This window comes from Pezoporus wallicus, unplaced genomic scaffold, assembly GCF_028554395.1.
Source record: "Pezoporus wallicus isolate ANWC-B61680 ecotype Strahan unplaced genomic scaffold, APGP_CSIRO_Pwel_v1 contig_13349, whole genome shotgun sequence".
Lineage (NCBI taxonomy): Eukaryota > Metazoa > Chordata > Aves > Psittaciformes > Psittacidae > Pezoporus > Pezoporus wallicus.
In genome coordinates this window covers 15,251-33,778 of record NW_026637868.1, presented here as the reverse complement: position 1 = coordinate 33,778, position 18,528 = coordinate 15,251, and the positions used below count along the sequence as shown (strand labels likewise).

The 18,528-nt window shown below is 58.0% G+C and overlaps 3 protein-coding genes and 1 pseudogene across 4 annotated transcripts; 3 read left to right on the top strand and 1 right to left on the bottom strand.

Moving 5' to 3' along the window:
* The first annotated feature begins 966 nt into the window (after positions 1-966).
* Positions 967-3,001, top strand: LOC130598549 (glycogen phosphorylase, liver form-like; annotated as a pseudogene).
* LOC130598548 (glycogen phosphorylase, liver form-like) lies at positions 2,615-8,775 on the top strand. Its single transcript, XM_057408062.1, has 15 exons — positions 2,615-2,626; positions 2,913-3,188; positions 4,035-4,178; positions 4,358-4,450; positions 4,702-4,848; positions 5,421-5,584; positions 5,671-5,785; positions 6,028-6,129; positions 6,203-6,350; positions 6,463-6,521; positions 6,861-7,002; positions 7,154-7,361; positions 7,441-7,575; positions 8,144-8,210; positions 8,412-8,775. Exons 1-15 carry the CDS (start codon positions 2,615-2,617, stop codon positions 8,598-8,600), a joined length of 2,001 nt encoding a protein of 666 aa, XP_057264045.1. The 3' UTR covers positions 8,601-8,775.
* A 387-nt stretch (positions 8,776-9,162) lies between these two features.
* LOC130598547 (lysophosphatidylserine lipase ABHD12-like) lies at positions 9,163-15,001 on the bottom strand. 2 transcript variants are annotated; one of them, XM_057408059.1, is made up of 13 exons: positions 14,800-15,001; positions 12,971-13,098; positions 12,406-12,508; positions 12,186-12,305; positions 11,845-11,875; positions 11,639-11,684; positions 11,423-11,552; positions 11,142-11,182; positions 10,797-10,876; positions 10,559-10,641; positions 9,939-10,017; positions 9,652-9,776; positions 9,163-9,297 (listed from the first exon to the last, which is right to left on the bottom strand). In XM_057408059.1, the coding sequence occupies exons 1-13, from the start codon at positions 14,958-14,960 to the stop codon at positions 9,276-9,278; spliced, it is 1,149 nt and encodes a 382-aa protein (XP_057264042.1). In that variant the 5' UTR covers positions 14,961-15,001; the 3' UTR covers positions 9,163-9,275. The 2 variants fall into 2 exon arrangements, with proteins under 2 accessions (XP_057264042.1, XP_057264043.1); XM_057408060.1 differs by having other exon boundaries at positions 10,797-10,873.
* Positions 15,002-15,742: 741 nt separating this feature from the next.
* On the top strand, positions 15,743-16,456 carry LOC130598550 (protein ABHD12B-like). Its single transcript, XM_057408063.1, has 2 exons — positions 15,743-16,138; positions 16,239-16,456. The coding sequence occupies exons 1-2, from the start codon at positions 16,014-16,016 to the stop codon at positions 16,360-16,362; spliced, it is 249 nt and encodes an 82-aa protein (XP_057264046.1). The 5' UTR covers positions 15,743-16,013; the 3' UTR covers positions 16,363-16,456.
* The last annotated feature ends 2,072 nt before the right edge of the window (positions 16,457-18,528 follow it).

Sequence of the window (18,528 nt, the reverse complement as noted above, 5' to 3'; positions counted from 1 at the left end):
CTTGTCAAAGGTTTTTGGGTGGCTCCTTTTCCCCCTGCCTTTCACCACTTGGACCAGCGTGTCCGATGCGTGTCATGTGCAACTGGGGTGTCAGCACAGCAGCGGGAGCAGCTTTTGTGCAAACATGATCAAGGGAGAGTGGCTGCAGCGCTGCATGGGTGGCCGTGGCAAGCTGTGACCGTGGGACATCAGGGGAGATGCAGACCAAGGGGTTTCCATGGGAAAAGGTTCAGCGCTGACAAGGCACTGTCCGATTTCCTGCTCAGCTGCCCGAGGTGCTTTGCATAGGCAGAACCCCTTCCTCCCACAGCATCGCCGACTGCAACCTTGAGATTTCCCTGTGAAAGTGGTGTGGTTGCTTCTCTGGGTACCTCTGTTAAAGGGTGATGCCTCGGGCCATGGGGATGGGCACCTGGGTTACTGTGCCAGAGGGCAGTGATGCACATGGGGTGGCTGCCCCAGAGGGGGTGCTGGGGAGCAGGAACACAGCACTGCCCCTGCGGGGCTGCAGCCGTGGTGCTGGGGCATAGGGAGAGGGAACAGGGCTGGGAATGAGCCCTGGGAGACCTGCCTGAAAGACCTGGGACCGGCACCCTGATTATGGCTCTGGTCTTGTTATGGCACGGACAAGCCCCCGGGCGCAAGGAGCTTGTCCATGGCAAGGTCACTGGTATGTGCGTCCCTTGTAAAGGCTGGTGGAGGGACTTCAAACACCAGAGCTGGTCCCTGCCACAGCGTGAACAGCCCTGGAGCGGGAGGGCGGCTGCTCTGGGTGCAAATCACAGTGTCCCACCTGCAGGGATGGGTCTTGCAGGGTTGGGTGTCTTTCCACCCCTCCTGGAGGCCACCCTAAGAGGGAGGGCAGCAGTGGGTGCAGAATAGCACCCAGGGGCGCGTGCCAGCAGTGCATCCGCTCCACGGGGCCGGGCGCTGAGTACGTCTGCCCCATCACCTTCTCCTCTGTAGCTTGGGCTGGACATGGAAGAGCTGGAGGAAATCGAGGAGGATGCTGGTCTCGGCAATGGTGGTCTGGGCAGGCTTGCTGGTGAGTAAGCCCACAAATGGTCTCATTGCTGGGGAGACGGGGCACAGCCCCAGGGCCTTTGCATCCTCTGCAGGGGGTACCTGAACCAGGGGATAGGGGTTTATTGCCCCAGCCTGTCCAGCATGGGGTGAGAGGTGTTGGGTGGCTGGGCAGTGAGCAGCCGCTGCTGGCCCGGGCTCGTATCCCTGGGGTGCTCCTGCTTCTGGCCATTGCTCTCCATGGGAGAAGGACCCACTGTCTCCCAGGGCTCCCCAGGGAAGTGCCCCTCGGTGCTCTCCTCTCTCCCTGGCAGCCTGCTTCCTCGACTCGATGGCAACGCTGGGGCTGGCAGCCTACGGCTACGGCATCCGCTACGAGTACGGCATCTTCAACCAGAAGATCAGGGACGGGTGGCAGGTACGGGTGGAGGCGCGTGGCCCTCACCTTCCCCCAGCACAGCCAAAGCCCTGAATCTGGCCTCCCCTTAGATCAGGTTGAGATCAGGGTGCACAGACACTCTCTTAGCTTGGAGACTGCAGGAGCTGCCGGTGCTGTGGTGTTTAAAACTTGTCGTGTGTTTTTCGAGCAAGTTTAACGTCTTAAACTGGTGCAAACAGGGATGGAGAGGTCACGTCCGTGCTGTTCACGGGGTGAGGATGGTTTCACTGAGGTTGTACAGGGATGGTGTGGGGAGGTCTGGTGGAGGCCAGATGCAGCCCCCGAGCCCTGCTGTGCTGCCTGATGTCTGCTTTAAAGCATCAGAGGGTGAAAGAGGCTGTTTAGGAAATGCAGTGGAAAATGCGGTGTGCATCTGCAACACCCCTGGCGGGGAGGCAGCCCGGAGTGCCCAGAGGGCCCCTGTGAGCGCTCCCAAAAGCTGTCCCTAGCGCCAGCAAGTGGAGGCCTTTCCTCCTTGGCACAGCATTTCCTGGCTGCTACGTCCTGCTGTGGCTTATCTCCCCTGGCCCTCACACAATGTCCCTGCTGCCCGTAGAGCTCTGACCTGGCCATGCCAAAGGTGATCTCGACCCTGGGCTCTCCCCAGCACTGCTGGGGCAGGAAACAAGTCCTCTTCATTAGCTGGCCTGCAGGCTGACACTGACACTAAGGGGCTGGTGGCATCTTGGCCACAGCACGGCAGTGTTAGCGGTGCCCTGAGAACATTCATTTTGTCCCCACCTCCTCATCCCCGTCCTTCACCCTCTGGCAGGGAGACCCTGGGGTTCAGGGTGGTTGGGGCAGAGACTCCAGGCTCACCCTGTGGCACCAGGGTTCAGGTTTAGGGCAGACGGTCCCCAAAGCCTCATCCCCTTGGTGCAGCCAGAGCCTTTCCCGGCCCCGCACGTGGCACAGCCTGGGGAGGGCCCTGGGGCTGGGTGCCCCCACCATAGCTCCCGCTGCCTCCGGCAGGTGGAAGAAGCTGACGACTGGCTCCGGCACGGCAACCCCTGGGAGAAAGCGCGTCCCGAGTACATGCTGCCCGTGCACTTCTAAGGAGATGGACATTAGGGATGGGGACAGGTTTTGGTGCTCCACATCTGCAGCCAACCTCTGAAATACCCAAAAGCACCTCCGGCAGGTCTGTGCGCAATGCACAGCACGGTACGATGGCTTGAATTAAGCTGCTTCTGGCCCTCGCAAGCCTTTCTCCGTCCCCTGAGTGCTCCTGGCAAACAGCAGGCACTGGGCAGACCTGAGGGAGCCGGGACGTCCCCATGGCAGGGGCTGTGGGTGCGAAGCATGTCCCCACCACGAAGATGGATGCAGCCCTGAGCTCAGTCCTGGAGGAGGGTCTGTGGGATGGGAAGGCACAGGTGGGGCAGGGGAGACCTGGAGGGACACCAGCCAGGGGCACAGCCCAGCCCCAGCTGCCCTGCTGATGTTGTAGGTGGTGCTGGCGCTGCCCTACGATACCCCCGTGCCCGGGTACTTGAACAACACCGTCAACACCATGCGCCTGTGGTCGGCTCGAGCACCCAACGATTTCAACCTGCGTGACTGTAAGTGGCTGCTGGTGGGGTGCCAGCGGGATGGGGTGGAGGGGGGTCCCGTGCCCACCTTATCCCTCTGCTCCTCCACAGTCAACGTCGGAGACTACATCCAGGCTGTGCTGGACAGAAATCTGGCGGAGAACATATCCCGTGTCCTCTACCCCAATGACAATGTAAGTCACAATGCAGGGGGGAGAGCGTCCCTGGTTTAGGGATGGATAAAGAGCACCCAGACAGAGTGTGAAGTGGAGCAACCCCGAGACATTGCAGAAATGCTTTCAGTTGTGTTTCAAGCTGCCTGTAGTGCTTGGGTGGGGATTGCTGCGTCTCACCAGGGCTGCAGTAGAGACGACTGTTCCTGGGCAAATCTGTGCTCAGTGTGGTAAAAGGGAGTAGGGGATGAGAATGTCCTGCTTGCAGGCACAGGGGAAGAAGCTGAAGGGCAGCTCTCCGCACTCTGCAGTCTGTTTTGGACAAGCCCTGGCGGTTTTTTTCCCATTTAACCCTACCCCAGCCTTCCCAGCTGTCAAGGAGAGCTGGGGTACCACAGCTCCAGCGGTGAGCTTGCCTCTTATGGATTCTGTTTTGCACACCAGCCGGTTGGTGTTTTGTGCTGTGCGAACAGCGGCTTTAATTCTTGTCTCAGAATTAGCTCTTCGGTCTTACAGCCCCTGCAGCTTCCCTTCCCTGTCTCCCCAGTACCTTTCCTTGCGGCCAGAATTTTCAAGCCAGGGAGAACAGGTTTTGACGATGTCGGGAGGGACTCAACCTGTTTGCAGTGGCAGGCACATCTCACACCCCTGTGCTGCGATCTGGAAAGCACGGGGAGACGCTGGGGTTAGAGCTGCTGCTAGAACCAGCATAGGAAAAGCAGTGGGGCCTCACACCGAGCTGTGTGGTGCATGTGTGCCGGTGCGGGTCCCGCGTGCAGGGAGGCCCAGGGAGGCCCAGCTCCCGCAGCACAGGCACTGCCTGGGCAGCGTGCTGCAGTGCTTCAGTGCCTGCTCCTCTGCTCGCAGTTCTTCGAAGGGAAGGAGCTGCGGCTGAAGCAGGAGTACTTCGTCGTGGCTGCCACCCTCCAGGACATCATACGCCGCTTCAAAGCATCCAAGTTTGGGAGCACAGACAGTGTCCGAATCGTGTTTGATTCCTTCCCTGACCAGGTACAAGCCCACGTCGCTCTGACATGTACCTTGGAGCTCATTTCAGCACCTCTCACGTGGCCCCCAGGCCTGGAGATGTTTTGCGGACCCTCTCTGGGTACCTGTGCCCAGCTGATGGGCAGTGGGATGCCCACATGTCCCCCACGCATCCCCACATGCCAGCGCTGCTCTCCCCACAGGTTGCCATCCAGCTGAACGACACGCACCCTGCCATGGCCATCCCTGAGTTGATGCGGATTTTCGTGGACATCGAGAAGCTGCCGTGGAACAAGGTAGAGAGACCTGACTCGGCCGCTGGTCCCCTCCGCTTGCGCTCGCCTTCCCGCCAGCCCATGGTGGAGGAGCTGGGGAACCAGTTTTGTAGCTGCTGGTGGCCTGGGGAGTGATGTGGAGTGGTCAGGATGGGTTTAATGGGTATGGACTTGGAGGAGTCGGCTTGGCAGTGCTGCTGACCATGGTGGGAGGACTGTGCATGGGTGCTGGCACCCAGCCTCGCTGCTCAGCACCAGCTCTCCCCTGGCAGGCCTGGGACATCACCAAGCGGACCTTCGCCTACACCAACCACACAGTGCTTCCCGAAGCCCTGGAGCGCTGGCCAGTGGACCTGGTGGAGAAACTGCTTCCCAGACACCTGCAGATCATCTATGAGATCAACCAGAGACACCTGGATGTAAGTCCCTTGGGCAGCAGAGGGACCCTCTCCATGTGTTGTGCTGTCAGGACTAAGGGCTGCACAGACCAATGATGTTGGGTGTGTGGCCAGGTGGTTCTGTCTGCTGTTTTGGGAGGTTGGTGTGCAGTTGCCATCCTGCAATTACTGGCTATTTTAAAGACTTCACGCATTGCTCCAGGGCCTTACCTGTTGGCCTTTCTTTGCTCCCTAAATGCAAAATTTCTCCTGGGAAGGGATGAGGTGGAGGGTACAAAAGAGGTGGAGGTTTGGCCTCCTGGGCTGGCAGCACAAGGCTTTTGCTGGAACAGCTCTGCTGGCCACACGTGCCCAAAACCCCATCTCTGTGACTGTGGGGGCTTGGGATGTCCTTATGTCTGGAGACATCCATGCTGGGGAAGGGCACCCTTGGGAGGGGGTCTGCACTGTCACTTCCAAGTAAAAGCCATCGCTCTGCGTCTCACCATGTCAAGTGCATTGGAGACATCGCTGTGACCCTCTCCTCAGGAGCAATCGGGTGGGAAATCCCTAAATGCCAGCACCCCTCACCGTCTCTCTGGCCTTCTCCACAGCACATTGCATTCCTCTTCCCTAACGACGTGGACCGACTTCAGAGGATGTCCCTGATTGAGGAGGGAGGTACCAAGCGGATCAACATGGCCCATCTCTGCATCGTCGGCTCCCACGCTGTCAACGGCGTGGCAAAGATCCACTCGGAAATAGTCAAGACTCAAGTGTAAGCGTGGTGGCGGGATCGCCCTTGGCTTGGTAATGGTGGTGCCAGGAGGCAAACCTGAAGTTGTCCCCTCCTCGTCCTCACAGCTTTGAGGACTTTGCAGCGCTGGAGCCGGAGAAGTTTCAGAACAAGACCAACGGCATCACCCCGCGGCGCTGGCTCCTGCTCTGCAACCCGGGGCTGGCGGAGCTCATAGCAGAGGTAATGCTGGGGAGGGGGGGCAGCGTGCTGGCCCCCAGCCCTTCCTGACCCTGGGGACACTGCTCCAATCTCAGCCCTTTACATCTTCTAAATGGTGGAGATGTGTTTGCATCTCACCCGGGTGCTCTGCTCCTGCTTCCCAAGCGCTGCTGGCTTGGCTGCCAAGCCAGCCAGGAGCAGCACGCACAGGAAGGCGCCTGCGCGCATCCCACGGTCAGCGCGTGCCTGTGCTCCTGTTGCAGAAAATAGGGGAGGACTACGTGCGGGACCTGAGCCAGCTGACAAAGCTGCACGAGTGCGTGGACGACGACCTCTTCATCCGGGAGCTTGCCAAAGTGAAGCAGGTGAGGGGGTGGCCAGGGGCTGGAGGCAGGGAGAGCGCAGGCTGGCGCTGACATGCTCCCTGCCCTCACCCAGGAGAACAAGGTGAAGTTCGCGCTGTTCCTGGAGAAGGAGTACAAAGTGAAGATCAACCCTTCCTCCATGTTCGATGTGCATGTGAAGAGGATCCACGAGTACAAGCGGCAGCTGATGAACTGCCTGCACATCATCACTATGTACAACCGTAAGCCACCATGCACCCCAAGGGGACAGGCTCCCCTGCGGGTGCATGAGCATTCCTAGGCCCTGGGATGCAGCTAAAACAGAGGGTGACACCTTGCTGCTGTCTCCTCCAGGCATCAGGAAGGATCCTGCAAAGCTCTTTGTGCCGAGGACAGTGATCATTGGGGGCAAGGTGAGTTGGGTCAGGAGTTTTAGGCATTTTGGAGGAAGTCCTTGACAATGCCCTAGGGAAATTGGTTGCAGCTGTCCCATGTGGCTAGGTCCATGAAGCTCGCCAGGAAGGGCTGGGGCAGCACTTGTTGGCTTCGATCCAAGCAAGGCACCGAGTTTTGGGGCGTGCGCAAACATGTGCTGCTTTTGGTCAGGGAAGCCCCTGAAAGCTTGGTGGTGCAACACATGGGTTGGATGAGGTGATGGAAGAAGTCTTGAGGGGGTCCTTCTCTGGGCAGGTGGGCACTGGATGGAGCTCCCCTGGCCAGGCCTCTGGGATCACCTGCGGCTTTTCTCTTAGGCTGCCCCAGGATATCACATGGCTAAAATGATCATCAAGCTCATTAATGCTGTGGCTCAGGTGGTGAACAACGACCCCGTTGTGGGGAGTAAGCTGAAGGTCATCTTCCTGGAGAACTACAGGGTCTCGCTGGCAGAGAAAGGTAGGCCACATGGAGCACGCTGTGGGGAGGGTACATCGGCCCCGTGGCTGTCCACCAGCCCATGGCTCCATCACTGCTAACATTCTTTGACATGATACAAACGCAAAGCTGGTCGCTGTGAGCCCCTTGTGTCCGCGTGTTCTGTTGGCAGTGATTCCTGCTACTGACCTGTCGGAGCAGATCTCCACAGCAGGCACTGAGGCGTCAGGCACAGGGAACATGAAGTTCATGCTGAATGGGGCTCTGACCATCGGCACCATGGATGGAGCCAACGTGGAAATGGCTGAGGAGGCTGGAGAGGAAAACCTGTTCATCTTCGGCATGAGGGTGGAGGATGTCACAGAGCTGGACAGGGAAGGGTGAGGGCTGGGGACACCGTGGGGGTGCTACCACAGGCAGCTGGAGCAGCGTGGTCTCATATGAGCCCTTCCCTGCCAGGTACAATGCCCAGAAGTACTATGACCAGCTCCCCGAGTTGAAGGAAGCCATTGACCAGATTAAGAGTGGCTTCTTCTCCCCAGAGGAGCCTGACCTCTTCAGCGACGTGGTCAACATGCTCTTCCACCACGACAGGTGAGCCCTGGGATGCCTCCATCCCCTGGGTTGGGTTCCCCCACCAAACTCCCGGTGCCTGTGTGGAGCAGCCCCCTGCACCCTCCATCCACCCTCTGGCTGATAATGTCCAATTTTCCAGCTCTGATGATGTGCGTGTGGTCGAGCAATTGATGCTTCACTGGTACAAGAGACGGGTCCGTGTCCAGCACCTTAGCTTGGCCCATTAAAGCCTGGGGTACATTAAGGCCAAGACGCATTTGAGTGCACAGCCCTCACCAGACGATGGATGCTTTTAAGTGTCTCCAGGGCTTTCCCGGCCAGAGCATTAAGCAGCCAAGGGCCACCAGCATCTGCTCTGGAACAATGTCTCCCAGTGTGCCCTCCCAGAGCACACGTGCCACAGCACCCATGGGCTTGCAGGGCTCTGCGCAAATAGGGCTTGGGGAGGGTGAACTTGTCTGAAGTGCTCGTCTTGGAGGCAGCCCAAGATGTGGCAGCCCAAGCCCCGTGTGCTGCAGCCACCGTCCACGCCAGGCTCCCACCTCTGCTTTCCTGCTGCCACCGACTCCTTTCTTTGCTGCTACAGGTTTAAAGTTTTTGCAGACTATGAGGCTTATGTCAGGTGCCAGGAGAAGGTCAGCGAGCTGTACCTGGTGAGTGCCGGCCTGGGGACAAGGCAGGGGAGCTCTGGTGGGGGCACCACATCCCCTCCCCGGGGGTGGGTCTGTGCGTGTACATGGGTTCCTGGTGAGGAGGCTCCTGGATGTGCTGCTGCAGAGAGTCCTCCATCTTAGGGCCAACGTAGCACCCATGGGTGCAAGCCTCCAGCCACAGTCCCACCTCTCTCTTTGCAGAACTCCAAGGCATGGACCAAGATGGTCATCAGGAACATCGCAGCATCCGGCAAGTTCTCCAGCGACCGCACCATCAAGGAATACGCCCGGGACATCTGGCACGTGGAGCCCTCCTACCTGAAGATTCCACCGCCCAATGAGCCCCGGGACATGGCTGAGCAGAGTACACCCAACGGCACAGCAGCATAGGGGCACGGAGCTGCTGGCAGCTGGAGCTGACGGATGTGAGCACAGACGCTGTACAATGGTCTCTGTCTCTGCTGTGTGGTGTCTGTGCTGCTGCTGGCTTTCCTACGGGTGGGGAAGGGGTAATTTTTGTAACTCAAGTGTCGTGCAGAATGCCAGAACTGTTGCCCTGTTGTGTCACTGGAGTCCAAGAGCTCTTTGCTGAAGTCTAAATCAGGGACTGGGCTCGTACCAACGCTAATGCAAAAACTGGGTGTCAGGGCTGAGGTGCTGGGGCTCAGACAGTGATAGGGTGGGGAGCACCACTGGACACAGTTGTCTGAGCCCTTGCAGGTGATGCTGAAGCAGGACCTGGGGTGCAGCTCTTGTCAGTCCTGAGGCGTCAATGCTGGGGAATTAAGGGGTAGTTGCAGTAGGGCTGTGTAACACCCCCCACACACACACACTGCCCCATGTGATGCTCCTGGGCATTGTTTCTATGGTCCTGTCCCAGGAGCAGCAGCCAGATCACAACAGTATCCCCATCCCCCAAGTATCCCGAAGCATCCTTGAGGCAGTGGGCAAATTAGAACATTTTTCAGTAGTTTTTATTACTTACAACAGTAATTTCAGTGCCATAGCAGGTTCCTGGTGTGGATTTGAGTAAGTGCTTGTGGTTGCTGTATGCAGCGGCTGGCATCACTTAATGTTCAAGAAGTCTCTGTAACAAGGTGCAGTAAATCTTACACTGTTATTGCTGACCATCCTGTGCTGTTCAGAGCCTGGTTTCTAATCCCTAGATGGGGGACTGTGCTGTGCTTAAAGCAAAGTTCTGTATGCAGGGCAGAGTAGATGGGACCTCGCTGCAGTGCCACAACCCCATGATAACCAGGCTGAGGACAGGTTTGGGAAAGTGAGGAGCAACTGGAGTTCAAAAATTGATGACAGTGAGCAGTGTAAGAGAGGAAGGAGCAGAGGGAGGACACCTGCATGGCTGTGACAGGGGAGGATGCACCCCTGGAAGAAAAGGCCCAGGCTCATTCTGTACCCCCTGTTTCTGCAAAGCAGCACTTACTTCACCAAGGCAGGCATCTCTGGGTTGAAGGAGATGTAGTCATGGCCCAGGCCCAGCTTTTTGGGAAAGGTAATGAACTTCACCTTGGTTTTGTCCTTGTAGGCACTGTGTGCCGTCTCAAAGAGCTGACATGGGGTGGGATCTCAGTTAGTGGCATGTGGAGAGGACCCCATACCCCCGTTGCATCCCAGGGACAGCCACAACTCTCCAGCCACTTCAGCCCTCCAACCCCAGGCTCAGACGCTGCCCACCCACATTAAAGCCTGTGCACAGGGACCGGTCCCCACCTTGCGTCCCAGGAGAGGAGGCAGGATGGAATCATCTTCTGCGTGCAGGATGAGGAGCGGGCAGGACAGCACCTGCACGCTGTGAACAGCAAGCACAGTGCTGAGGAGTCACCCTGGAACTCATGGGCCCACGGGAGCCCCCCCAGCTCCTGTGAAATCTCTCACAGCAACCCTGACCCCCTGGCACTGCCATTCAGAGTCAGCCCAGCCCATCAATAGCTACAGGTAGCTGCTGAACCGCTGCAGGATGATGCCCATGCCACTTGTCCTGGCATGGCAGCACCAAGCACCCTAAAAGCTTAGACCTGGTTATGGGGTGCTCAGGCTTCAAAAGCTTCAAGTAAAGGCTATTGAGGTGTGTGTGCTGCACTGTGGGTGGGACTGGAGCGTGTAGTGCTCACAAAGAGGATGGTGGTTTGTGGACTTTACGCAGTGATAATACTGGTATCTGAAGCTGTGCAAATAAAAAGCCACTCGTAAAGCATGAGTAAGATGAGCAAACCTAAATCAGGCATTTCATGGTGTGACATGTCCAACCCCCCTCCCCTCGACCAGGTAGTCCCACTACCATCACCCACAGCCCCACAGGGCAGTGGTGCCCATTCCCACCAGACACTCACTTCTCATCACTGCGGAAGAACATGTCAGCCAGAGCAAGCGAGTCCAGGATGAGGTACTCGAAGCCCGGGAACTGGCGGTAGATCTGCCAGGGAGAGAGTTGGGGGGTGCTAAGCTTTGCCCTTGACTGATGCACCCTTTCCCTGCAAAGGGGGGAACACCCAGGTAGCTGGGGCTGCCTCTGAGAGCCCTTGATCTGTAACCATGGTGGGACCCTATGGACTGAAGCCTTGGGCTCACCTTGGTGAGAGGGATGTGTGCAGCTGCCTCACGGATGTTGGTGTAGGGCGATTCCAGGACAACAGCATCAACCTGGACTCCTGAGGTCAGAGTTCAGTGAGAGCAGGCATGGCTGCAGGGGAATTTCTCTCCCCAGGCATCAGCCATGAGACCAAAATGCCCCCTTCCCTCTAAGAAGCATGGGAATGGTCACTTGTCCCTGCTCCAGGAGCTGACCCTGATGCTTTAGCAGACAGTGACAGGGATCCCTTAGCTCCTTAGTGGCCCCCGAATTGTCGCATACCAGGGATGTGCAGAGCCCAGAGGAAAACTGCACAGGGCCAACCCAGCCTCAGTGGTCCTTACCTCGCTCCTCCTGCAGTTTCCTTGCTGCATTTGTGGCAATCCTGTGAAAATAGAGGTGACAGTGACGGGGAGCAGCGATGATGCCCCAGCAGGATGCACAGCACCCTTAACACCCGCTGGGTTTTGCCTTGCTTCCACCAAGGAGCTGCTCTAACCCCTTGTTCATCCCCCAAGTGGCATTGATCTGGCAGCAGTGTCACAGCTCAGGGACTGTCTGCAGACTCCAGTGAGGCAGCACCCATGGGGCGAATGCCCCATCTATTGTCCAGCCCCACACGTACCCTGTCCCCAGGGAGTGTCCCCAGAAGAGGATGATGCTGTTCCCACTCCGTGCTTTGGCCCAGTCATAGAGTGCCAGGACATCTGTGGTGAAGCCGTTCTCCGTAGGGAGCCCGCTGGAGTCCCCATAGCCTGCAGGGGACATGGCTAGGTGTCACAACGCTGGTGAGGCTGGCCTCAGGAGGGTCACTCAGCAAGAGGCAGAGGGATGACTTTACCTCTGTAGTCAAGAGCCAGGATGTGGAAGCCAGCAGCACCCATTGTCTGTTGGAGGAGCAGCACTGTGTTATGCCTGGGTGGAGGTTGCACCGTAGGACCCCCAGCACGGTGCGGTTCACTCTGGCCAGGGTCTCTCTTGAGTCCCTGGGGCCAGTGTGAGCCTTACTCCCAGCACGTGCCAGTCCCCTCACAGGGAATCACTTACCTTCAAGAACTGGATGCGATGCCTTGCAGCTCTGATGGGGAAAATGAGGTTAGAGCTCAGGCAGGGACCCTCAAAGAACCTTCCCCTCCAGCACCAAGGGACCGGCGTGACCTCCTCCCAGGAGGGCAGACCTGGATGCTCTGGGCTGAGTGGGATTTGGCGTTTCCCTTGAACTCCAAGGGACTATCCTTGGCATGTGGGGTCAGACACCGCTGCAGCAGCCCTGGCCAGGCAGCGCTGCTGGCTGCTGCACGGAGTTTGCTAGTTCTCACCCCAGCAGAGATGCTGTGTGGGAGCAGCCTCCTCTCCTGGCAGAGGCAGGGGCGCTCACAGGTACTCACCTGGTCCCCCCATTGCCGTGCAGGTAGATGATCACGGGGTGATCATCGCCAAGTGCTTCCTCGTACCACTTCTGGTCCTTGCCCCGTGCCTCAGCACCTCTGCTGTCTGGCACCGTGTGCCTGGGGGGAGCAGAGCGGGGTTACCCTGGGGAGCTGCAGGACACTCTGGGCACAGTCACCCATCTGTGTCCACCCAGGATGCTGGGGCTGCCCCACTCACCAGATGCCAACCATCACACCCGGCTCGGTTGTGAGGTACAGGTTGATGGTGTTGTTCAGCAGCAGCTCCGGCTGACGAAAGTCAACAAAGAAAGGAAAGGCCACTGAGGAAAAAATCACAGCCATCACTTGGGCAACCCAGGAATCATCACACCCAGCTGCTTTAATGTGTTTGTTCCAAAGCAGAATGTTATTGGTTTTAAATTATTAGCCTGGAACCCCAGGGCCACTCTCAGCCCAGCTCAAGAGTGGGGAAGTGAGCACAGCCCTCGGCCACCTCCTCCCACACAGATTTCTAACCCCACTGGCACTGTGCGTGCCCACGTGTTGCAACTTCAGGCAGTAAACAGGGTGGACAGCACCATGTTATTACAGGTTACAAAACACGAGGCACCAACAGAAATTCCTCCCATACCTCCTCTGCAAGCCCATGGCAAGGGGGCATCAATGGGTGCTGTACCAGTGCCACCCATGCACTGATGCACCCCACCCACATTTCAGGGACCCCCCAACTCTCTTCCTGATGAATCCCGAGCGGGGTGGTTCTCCCAGCCTGGGGCACTCACGGAAGTTCAGGTAGACAAATTTGGTGAGCAGGACAGGGAAGAGGCGGATGAGGATGGGCACAGAGATGTAGATGAGGAGCGGGACCAGGACGATGGTGCGCAGCTGGGGACACCAGCGCAGCCAGCCCCTGCAAAGAAGGCATCTTGTTAGCTTATCCCTTCCCAACCCACAGGCTTTGGGGCACAGCAGAGTGGGGCTTCTGATCCCAACCCCAGTTGTGAAGGCAGGGGCTTGTCCCCTGTAAGGGCCTGAGGTGGCTGTTTGCGTTCCTCTGCCATGGGGAGCTGGTTACCCACATCAGCGTTGTGTTTGGCTTTTGGGCATGGAGCTGAGCTGTCGGAGCAGCCCTACTGTGACACAGCATCATGAGAGGCCATGATCCAGCCCCCTATAGCCTCCCAGAGGAAGAAGGGCAGGGCAAGCACCAGGGCCAGGAGCTGCAAGCCAAACTGGCAATGAGAAGCAGCCCATACTCTGTGGCAACACCCTGAGCTGTGACTGCTGAGCCATGGTCACAGAGGTGTCCCCAAGCCCAGCACCAACAGCCTCTGTGATTCTCCAGGGACAAGGGGGAAATCTGGGGAAGTGGCTTGGGAAACCCACAGCCTGTGGGAGGAACCAATCCCCAGAGCGATGTCCTGCAGTGCCACCAGTACAGGGGAGGGAGTGTGACCACCTCTGACAGCATCATGCTCCCAAGGGCTAGGGCTCACATCCAGCTGCCCCAGCTATGCCCTCTGCAGCAAGCCATTGACCAGCTGAAGCCCCAGCATCCGAGAGGGAGGGGAAAGCCAAGAGCTGCAGCTTGTCCAGCATCAACATCTCTCATGAGCTGATGGTGCTGGGTGATGGGGAAACCAGTTCGGGTGCAGTGCTGGGGGATTAAGAGCAGAGGTTTCTGACAGGCGTCCAAGCACAGCTCACTCCCTGCCAGCGTGTGCCTGGCATCACCATCACTCCTGCTGAAGAGGACTGAGTCCAGTGCCTGCCCTGGCAAGTGCTGCAAGATGCCAAGAAAGGGTTGCAAAAGGGGTGCCAGGGCAGGGTGCCATAGTTCCCTGGGCACCAGCACCCCTCCAAGAAGCCTGACATACAGGATGGCATGAGCAACGATGGAGCCATGGGGAGCTCCTCAAGCCCCAGTCACACCCTGAGACTTCAGACTGAGCAGTCTCACCAGCAGCAACCGGCCAGAGGTGCCCTCACAGCCACTGCAGTGAATGAGGCACTACTCTTGGTCTACACCCAATATTCAAGTGCAGGGGCGAGCGCTCACACCCGTCCTTGCACAATACTTGCTGCAGGTGAGCACTGACGCATCCAGTCCAGGGGGATGTGCCCACTGAGGGGCATCTCTGACACCTGCAATGGCAACAGGCTAAAGAATGGCTTCATGGGGATAGCAAGGTGACACGGGGACACAGCCACAGCATGGCATCATGAGGGTTGGGGCACAACCATGGTATGGGGGATCACGCCCATGGCAGGACCCACATAGAGCCACAGCCACCACGGCTGGTGCAGGGTGGCACGGCCATGCCAGGGGGATAGGCACAGGATCACGGCCTCAGCCAAGTGACAAGGTCACGACGTGGTGACACAGGAGCATGGCCACAGCACAAGGGACAAACCCACGGCACAAGGGCACAGCGGTGGCACACGGCCACAGGAGACGCGGCAGGGAACACGGCCGGGGCTCAGAGCGTGGCCACGACCGGGGACAGCGGGACCCGGCGGACACGGTCCCTGCGAGCGCAGCGGCGGCGCTCGGCAGCGCCCCTACGCTGGCACGGCAGCCCAGGCCGCCGGCACCGCGGCGGGTACTCACCGCCGCTCCTCCCGGGCCCCGCTCTCCTCCCGGGCCCCGCGCTCCGCCTGGGCTCTGCTGTCTGCCCTGGCCCTGCTCTCCGCCCGGGAACTGAACTCCTCCCAGGCCCTGTCGCCGTCAGTGCGGCCGCCATCGCCCCACTCGCGCCGCCGCCGCGACATCGCCGCCGCTTCCGCCGCCTGCACGCGCCACGGCCCGTTTCCATTCAGGCCCCGCCTCAACCACAGCCACCCCGGGGCGGGGCCGAGGCTGCCCCAAGGCTGCCGCCGCGGGCCGGGGGGCGCTGCAGGGACCGCTCAGCCCGGGGCCGCGCGGGGGAGGTGAAGCGCGGGGTGCGCGGGCCTTGCCGAGGGAAGGATCCCGGATAAAAACCCCAAATAATAACAAAAATACAGGGTTGAAACCAACGCGGGTGTCCCCGCTCCTTCTGGAAGGGGAGAAACCTGCTGCTGGTTCCTTTCCCCGTGCGTGTCCCCTGTGTCCTGCTGTGTCCCCTGTGCCATAGGTCTGTCTCTGTGCCGCAGCCTTGCCGAGCTACTGAAGCCATCACCATATGCTGTGGCCATGCTCCTGTGTCCCCTTAGCGTGGCCTTGTCACTTGCTGAGGTCAGGATGCCATACTGTGGCTCCGGCTCCATGGCACCCTGCCATGGGCATGATCCCCCATAGCATGGTTGTGCCCCGACCCTCATGATGCCATGCTGTGGCTGTGTCCCCATGCCACCTTGCTATCCCCATGAAGCCGTTCCTTGGCCTGTTGCCATCCCAGGTGTCAGAGATACCCCTTGGTGGGCACATCCCCCTGGACTGTACGCATCAGTGCTCAACTGCAGCAGGTATTGTGGAGCGCTTGCCCCTGTGCTTGAATGTTGGCTGTAGACCAAGAGCAGTGCTTCCTTCATTGCATGGGTGGCACTGGTAGAGCACCCATCTGATGGCCCCTGCTGTAGGCTTGCAGAGGAGGCATTGAGGTACTTTTTCCATTGGTGCTTTGTGTTGCGCAAGCTGTTGCAACACATGGGCACACACAGTGCCAGTGGGGTTAGAAATCTGTGTGGGAGGAGGTGGCCGAGGGCTGTGCTCACTTCCCCACTCTTGAGCTGGGCTGAGAGTGGCCCTGGGGTTCCAGGCTAATAATTTAAAACCAATAACATCTGCTTTGGAACAAACACATTAAAGCAGCTGGGTGTGATGATTCCTGGGTTGCCCAAGTGATGGCTGTGATTTTTTCCTCAGTGGCCTTTCCTTTCTTTGTTGACTTTCGTCAGCCAGAACTGCTGCTGAACAACACCATCAACCTGTACCTCACAACCGAGCCGGGTGTGATGGTTGGCATCTGGTGAGTGGGGCAGCCCCAGCATCCTGGGTGGGCACAGATGGGTGACTCTGTGCCCAGTGTCCTGCAGCTCCCCAGGGTAACCCCGCTCTGCTCCCCCCAGGCACACGGTGCCAGACAGCAGAGGTGCTGAGGCACGGGGCAAGGACCAGAAGTGGGACGAGGAAGCACTTGGCAATGATCACCCCGTGATCATCTACCTGCACGGCAATGGGGGGACCAGGTGAGTACCTGTGAGCGCCCCTGCCTCTGCCAGGAGAGGAGGCTGCTCCCACACAGCATCTCTGTTGGGGTGAGAACTAGCAAACTCCGTGCAGCAGCCAGCAGTGCTCTGTGGGGCTGTGAGGATGGTGGTGGAACCACCTGGTTGAGGAGAGGTGGGTTGGACATGTCACACCATGAAATCCCTATATTCTGATTTATGTTTGCCCATCTAACTCATGCTTTAAGAATGGCTTTTTATGTGCATAGCTTAACCAACCATCTTGGTACAGAGCTAAGCCTATGTCTGCACACCATTCCAGGGCCCAAGGCCCGTGTTTGGGGATTGGTCGCTTACTTGGTATCACCATCCTACCACATCATTTCCCCTGTGCTCCCTGTGATGACTGCAAGAGCCAAAACCCCCAGTACTGTCGTGTTGGCCACTAGCTTTATTCACGCAAACACAAGGGCAGTGTATTTCCTCAGCAGGCAGAACTAATTCAAAGGCTCCAGCCTGGAAATAAAACAAGGATATATTCTTTTCAAGCATGACTTTGCTAAAACCCTTTCATTGCCTCCCATGTGGCTATGGGATTCCCTAACCTCGAACAGGCAAACTGCTCTGCCTTTCCCCAGCCTCGCTGTGGGCAATGCTGAATTCATGCTGAGTTTCTTGTGCATTTCATCGAGCCTGGTCTCAGTGACACCCTGCAGCAGCAGTGGCAATGTCCCTCAGTGACGCCCCCTCCCTGACGCCCAGCTAGTGCCTAGGTGGGGGCACAGGTTACTTGCTGCTGCTTCCACCCAAACAGCAGAGAATTTTGCTCCTGCTGTGAATCCTTGTGCTCACTTGCACCTGCTGCTCCCCCTTCACAGACCTTCTGTGGCCAGCACAGATGGTGCTTTGCAGCCTGCGGTGGTTTCTTAGCAGACTTTGGGAGAATCCTGTACAAGGAGGAGGGCCTGAACCCCAGCCTCCAGCATCCCTGCACTTTAACCCCACTTCTTCAAGGGCCAAACAATCAGGCCCGCAAAACTCTCCAGCAGAAGACAGAGCTGCCAAATAGCCAGAGACAGAACAAGCCAGAGGCTTGCTTCCGAAAACATGGGGACACCAGATGAAGTTATTGGATACCACTGTAGCTGCAGTGACCTCCTGTGTCTCCAGCACTGCTGTGGGATCAAGCCTGGTTTAGCTCAGCCCCCTGGAAGTGGGCATACCTAGGATGATTCCTGGCAACATGATGAAGGCCAGCTTTGCACGCAGGGACACTCGTTGTGGATCAGTTTATGTGTGGCAACTTGCTGGGCTGCCCCCAGTTGTTGGCCTAAGCAAATGTAAGAGGTATGCAATGTCCTGGGCTGCTCCTTGCTGGCAGTTCCTTGTCCTGGGCTGCTCCTTGCTGGCAGTTCCTTGCTGTGAGGATGTGTTGAAGATGCTCTGTCCTTGCTTTGATGCAGGATATAGTTCTCACTTTGATTTTCAGAGAGAAGAAATGCAAGCATCTAGTAATAGCCCCTTGATATTCTCTAATTAATTCCTGTTTTGCTTCATTAACACTCAACAACAAATCACGTTAGCTTTGCATTGGGAAAACCTAACACAAACTTCCCTCTGAAATCACAAACAGAACTGCCAGCTCTGTTACAGGGATGCCAAGAAAAACACAAGCTAAGCAAGGGTCTCTTGCGTGCCCACAGGTACACAGAGGGGCAAACAAGGTAATGGTGAGAAACTATTTGGGAAAGGCCAGATACCGAGGACTGATCTGCACAGATCTGAAGAGTGAGCTGATGCTGAGCTCCACTCTCTCTCTGTTTCAGGAGAGCCACTTTGGACTCACCCTCTCCTGGTTCTGCTTCAGCTGCACTGCATTAGTCAGCGTGCTGCTGGAGGGCATCTTCCAGGCTGTGTCCCTGGGAGAAGTCCAGGTCCTGCTGCAGCTCTGCACACAGGCATCCTCAGGCCAGGAGTACTGCACATACATGGTGCAGCTGCGCTGCAGGCTGCTGGTCTGAGCTGAGCAGTTTCCACATCCTGCTCTGCGCGGCAGTCTCCCTTGGAGTCTTGCAGTCGAGATGATACTGATGGAGTCTGGCTGCTGCTGGGATCTGAACCCTGGCAAGAAGGCCTTGAACTTTGCTGGTGGCTGGTTCATGCACACGAGGGTACAATAAATTCCTCCCCA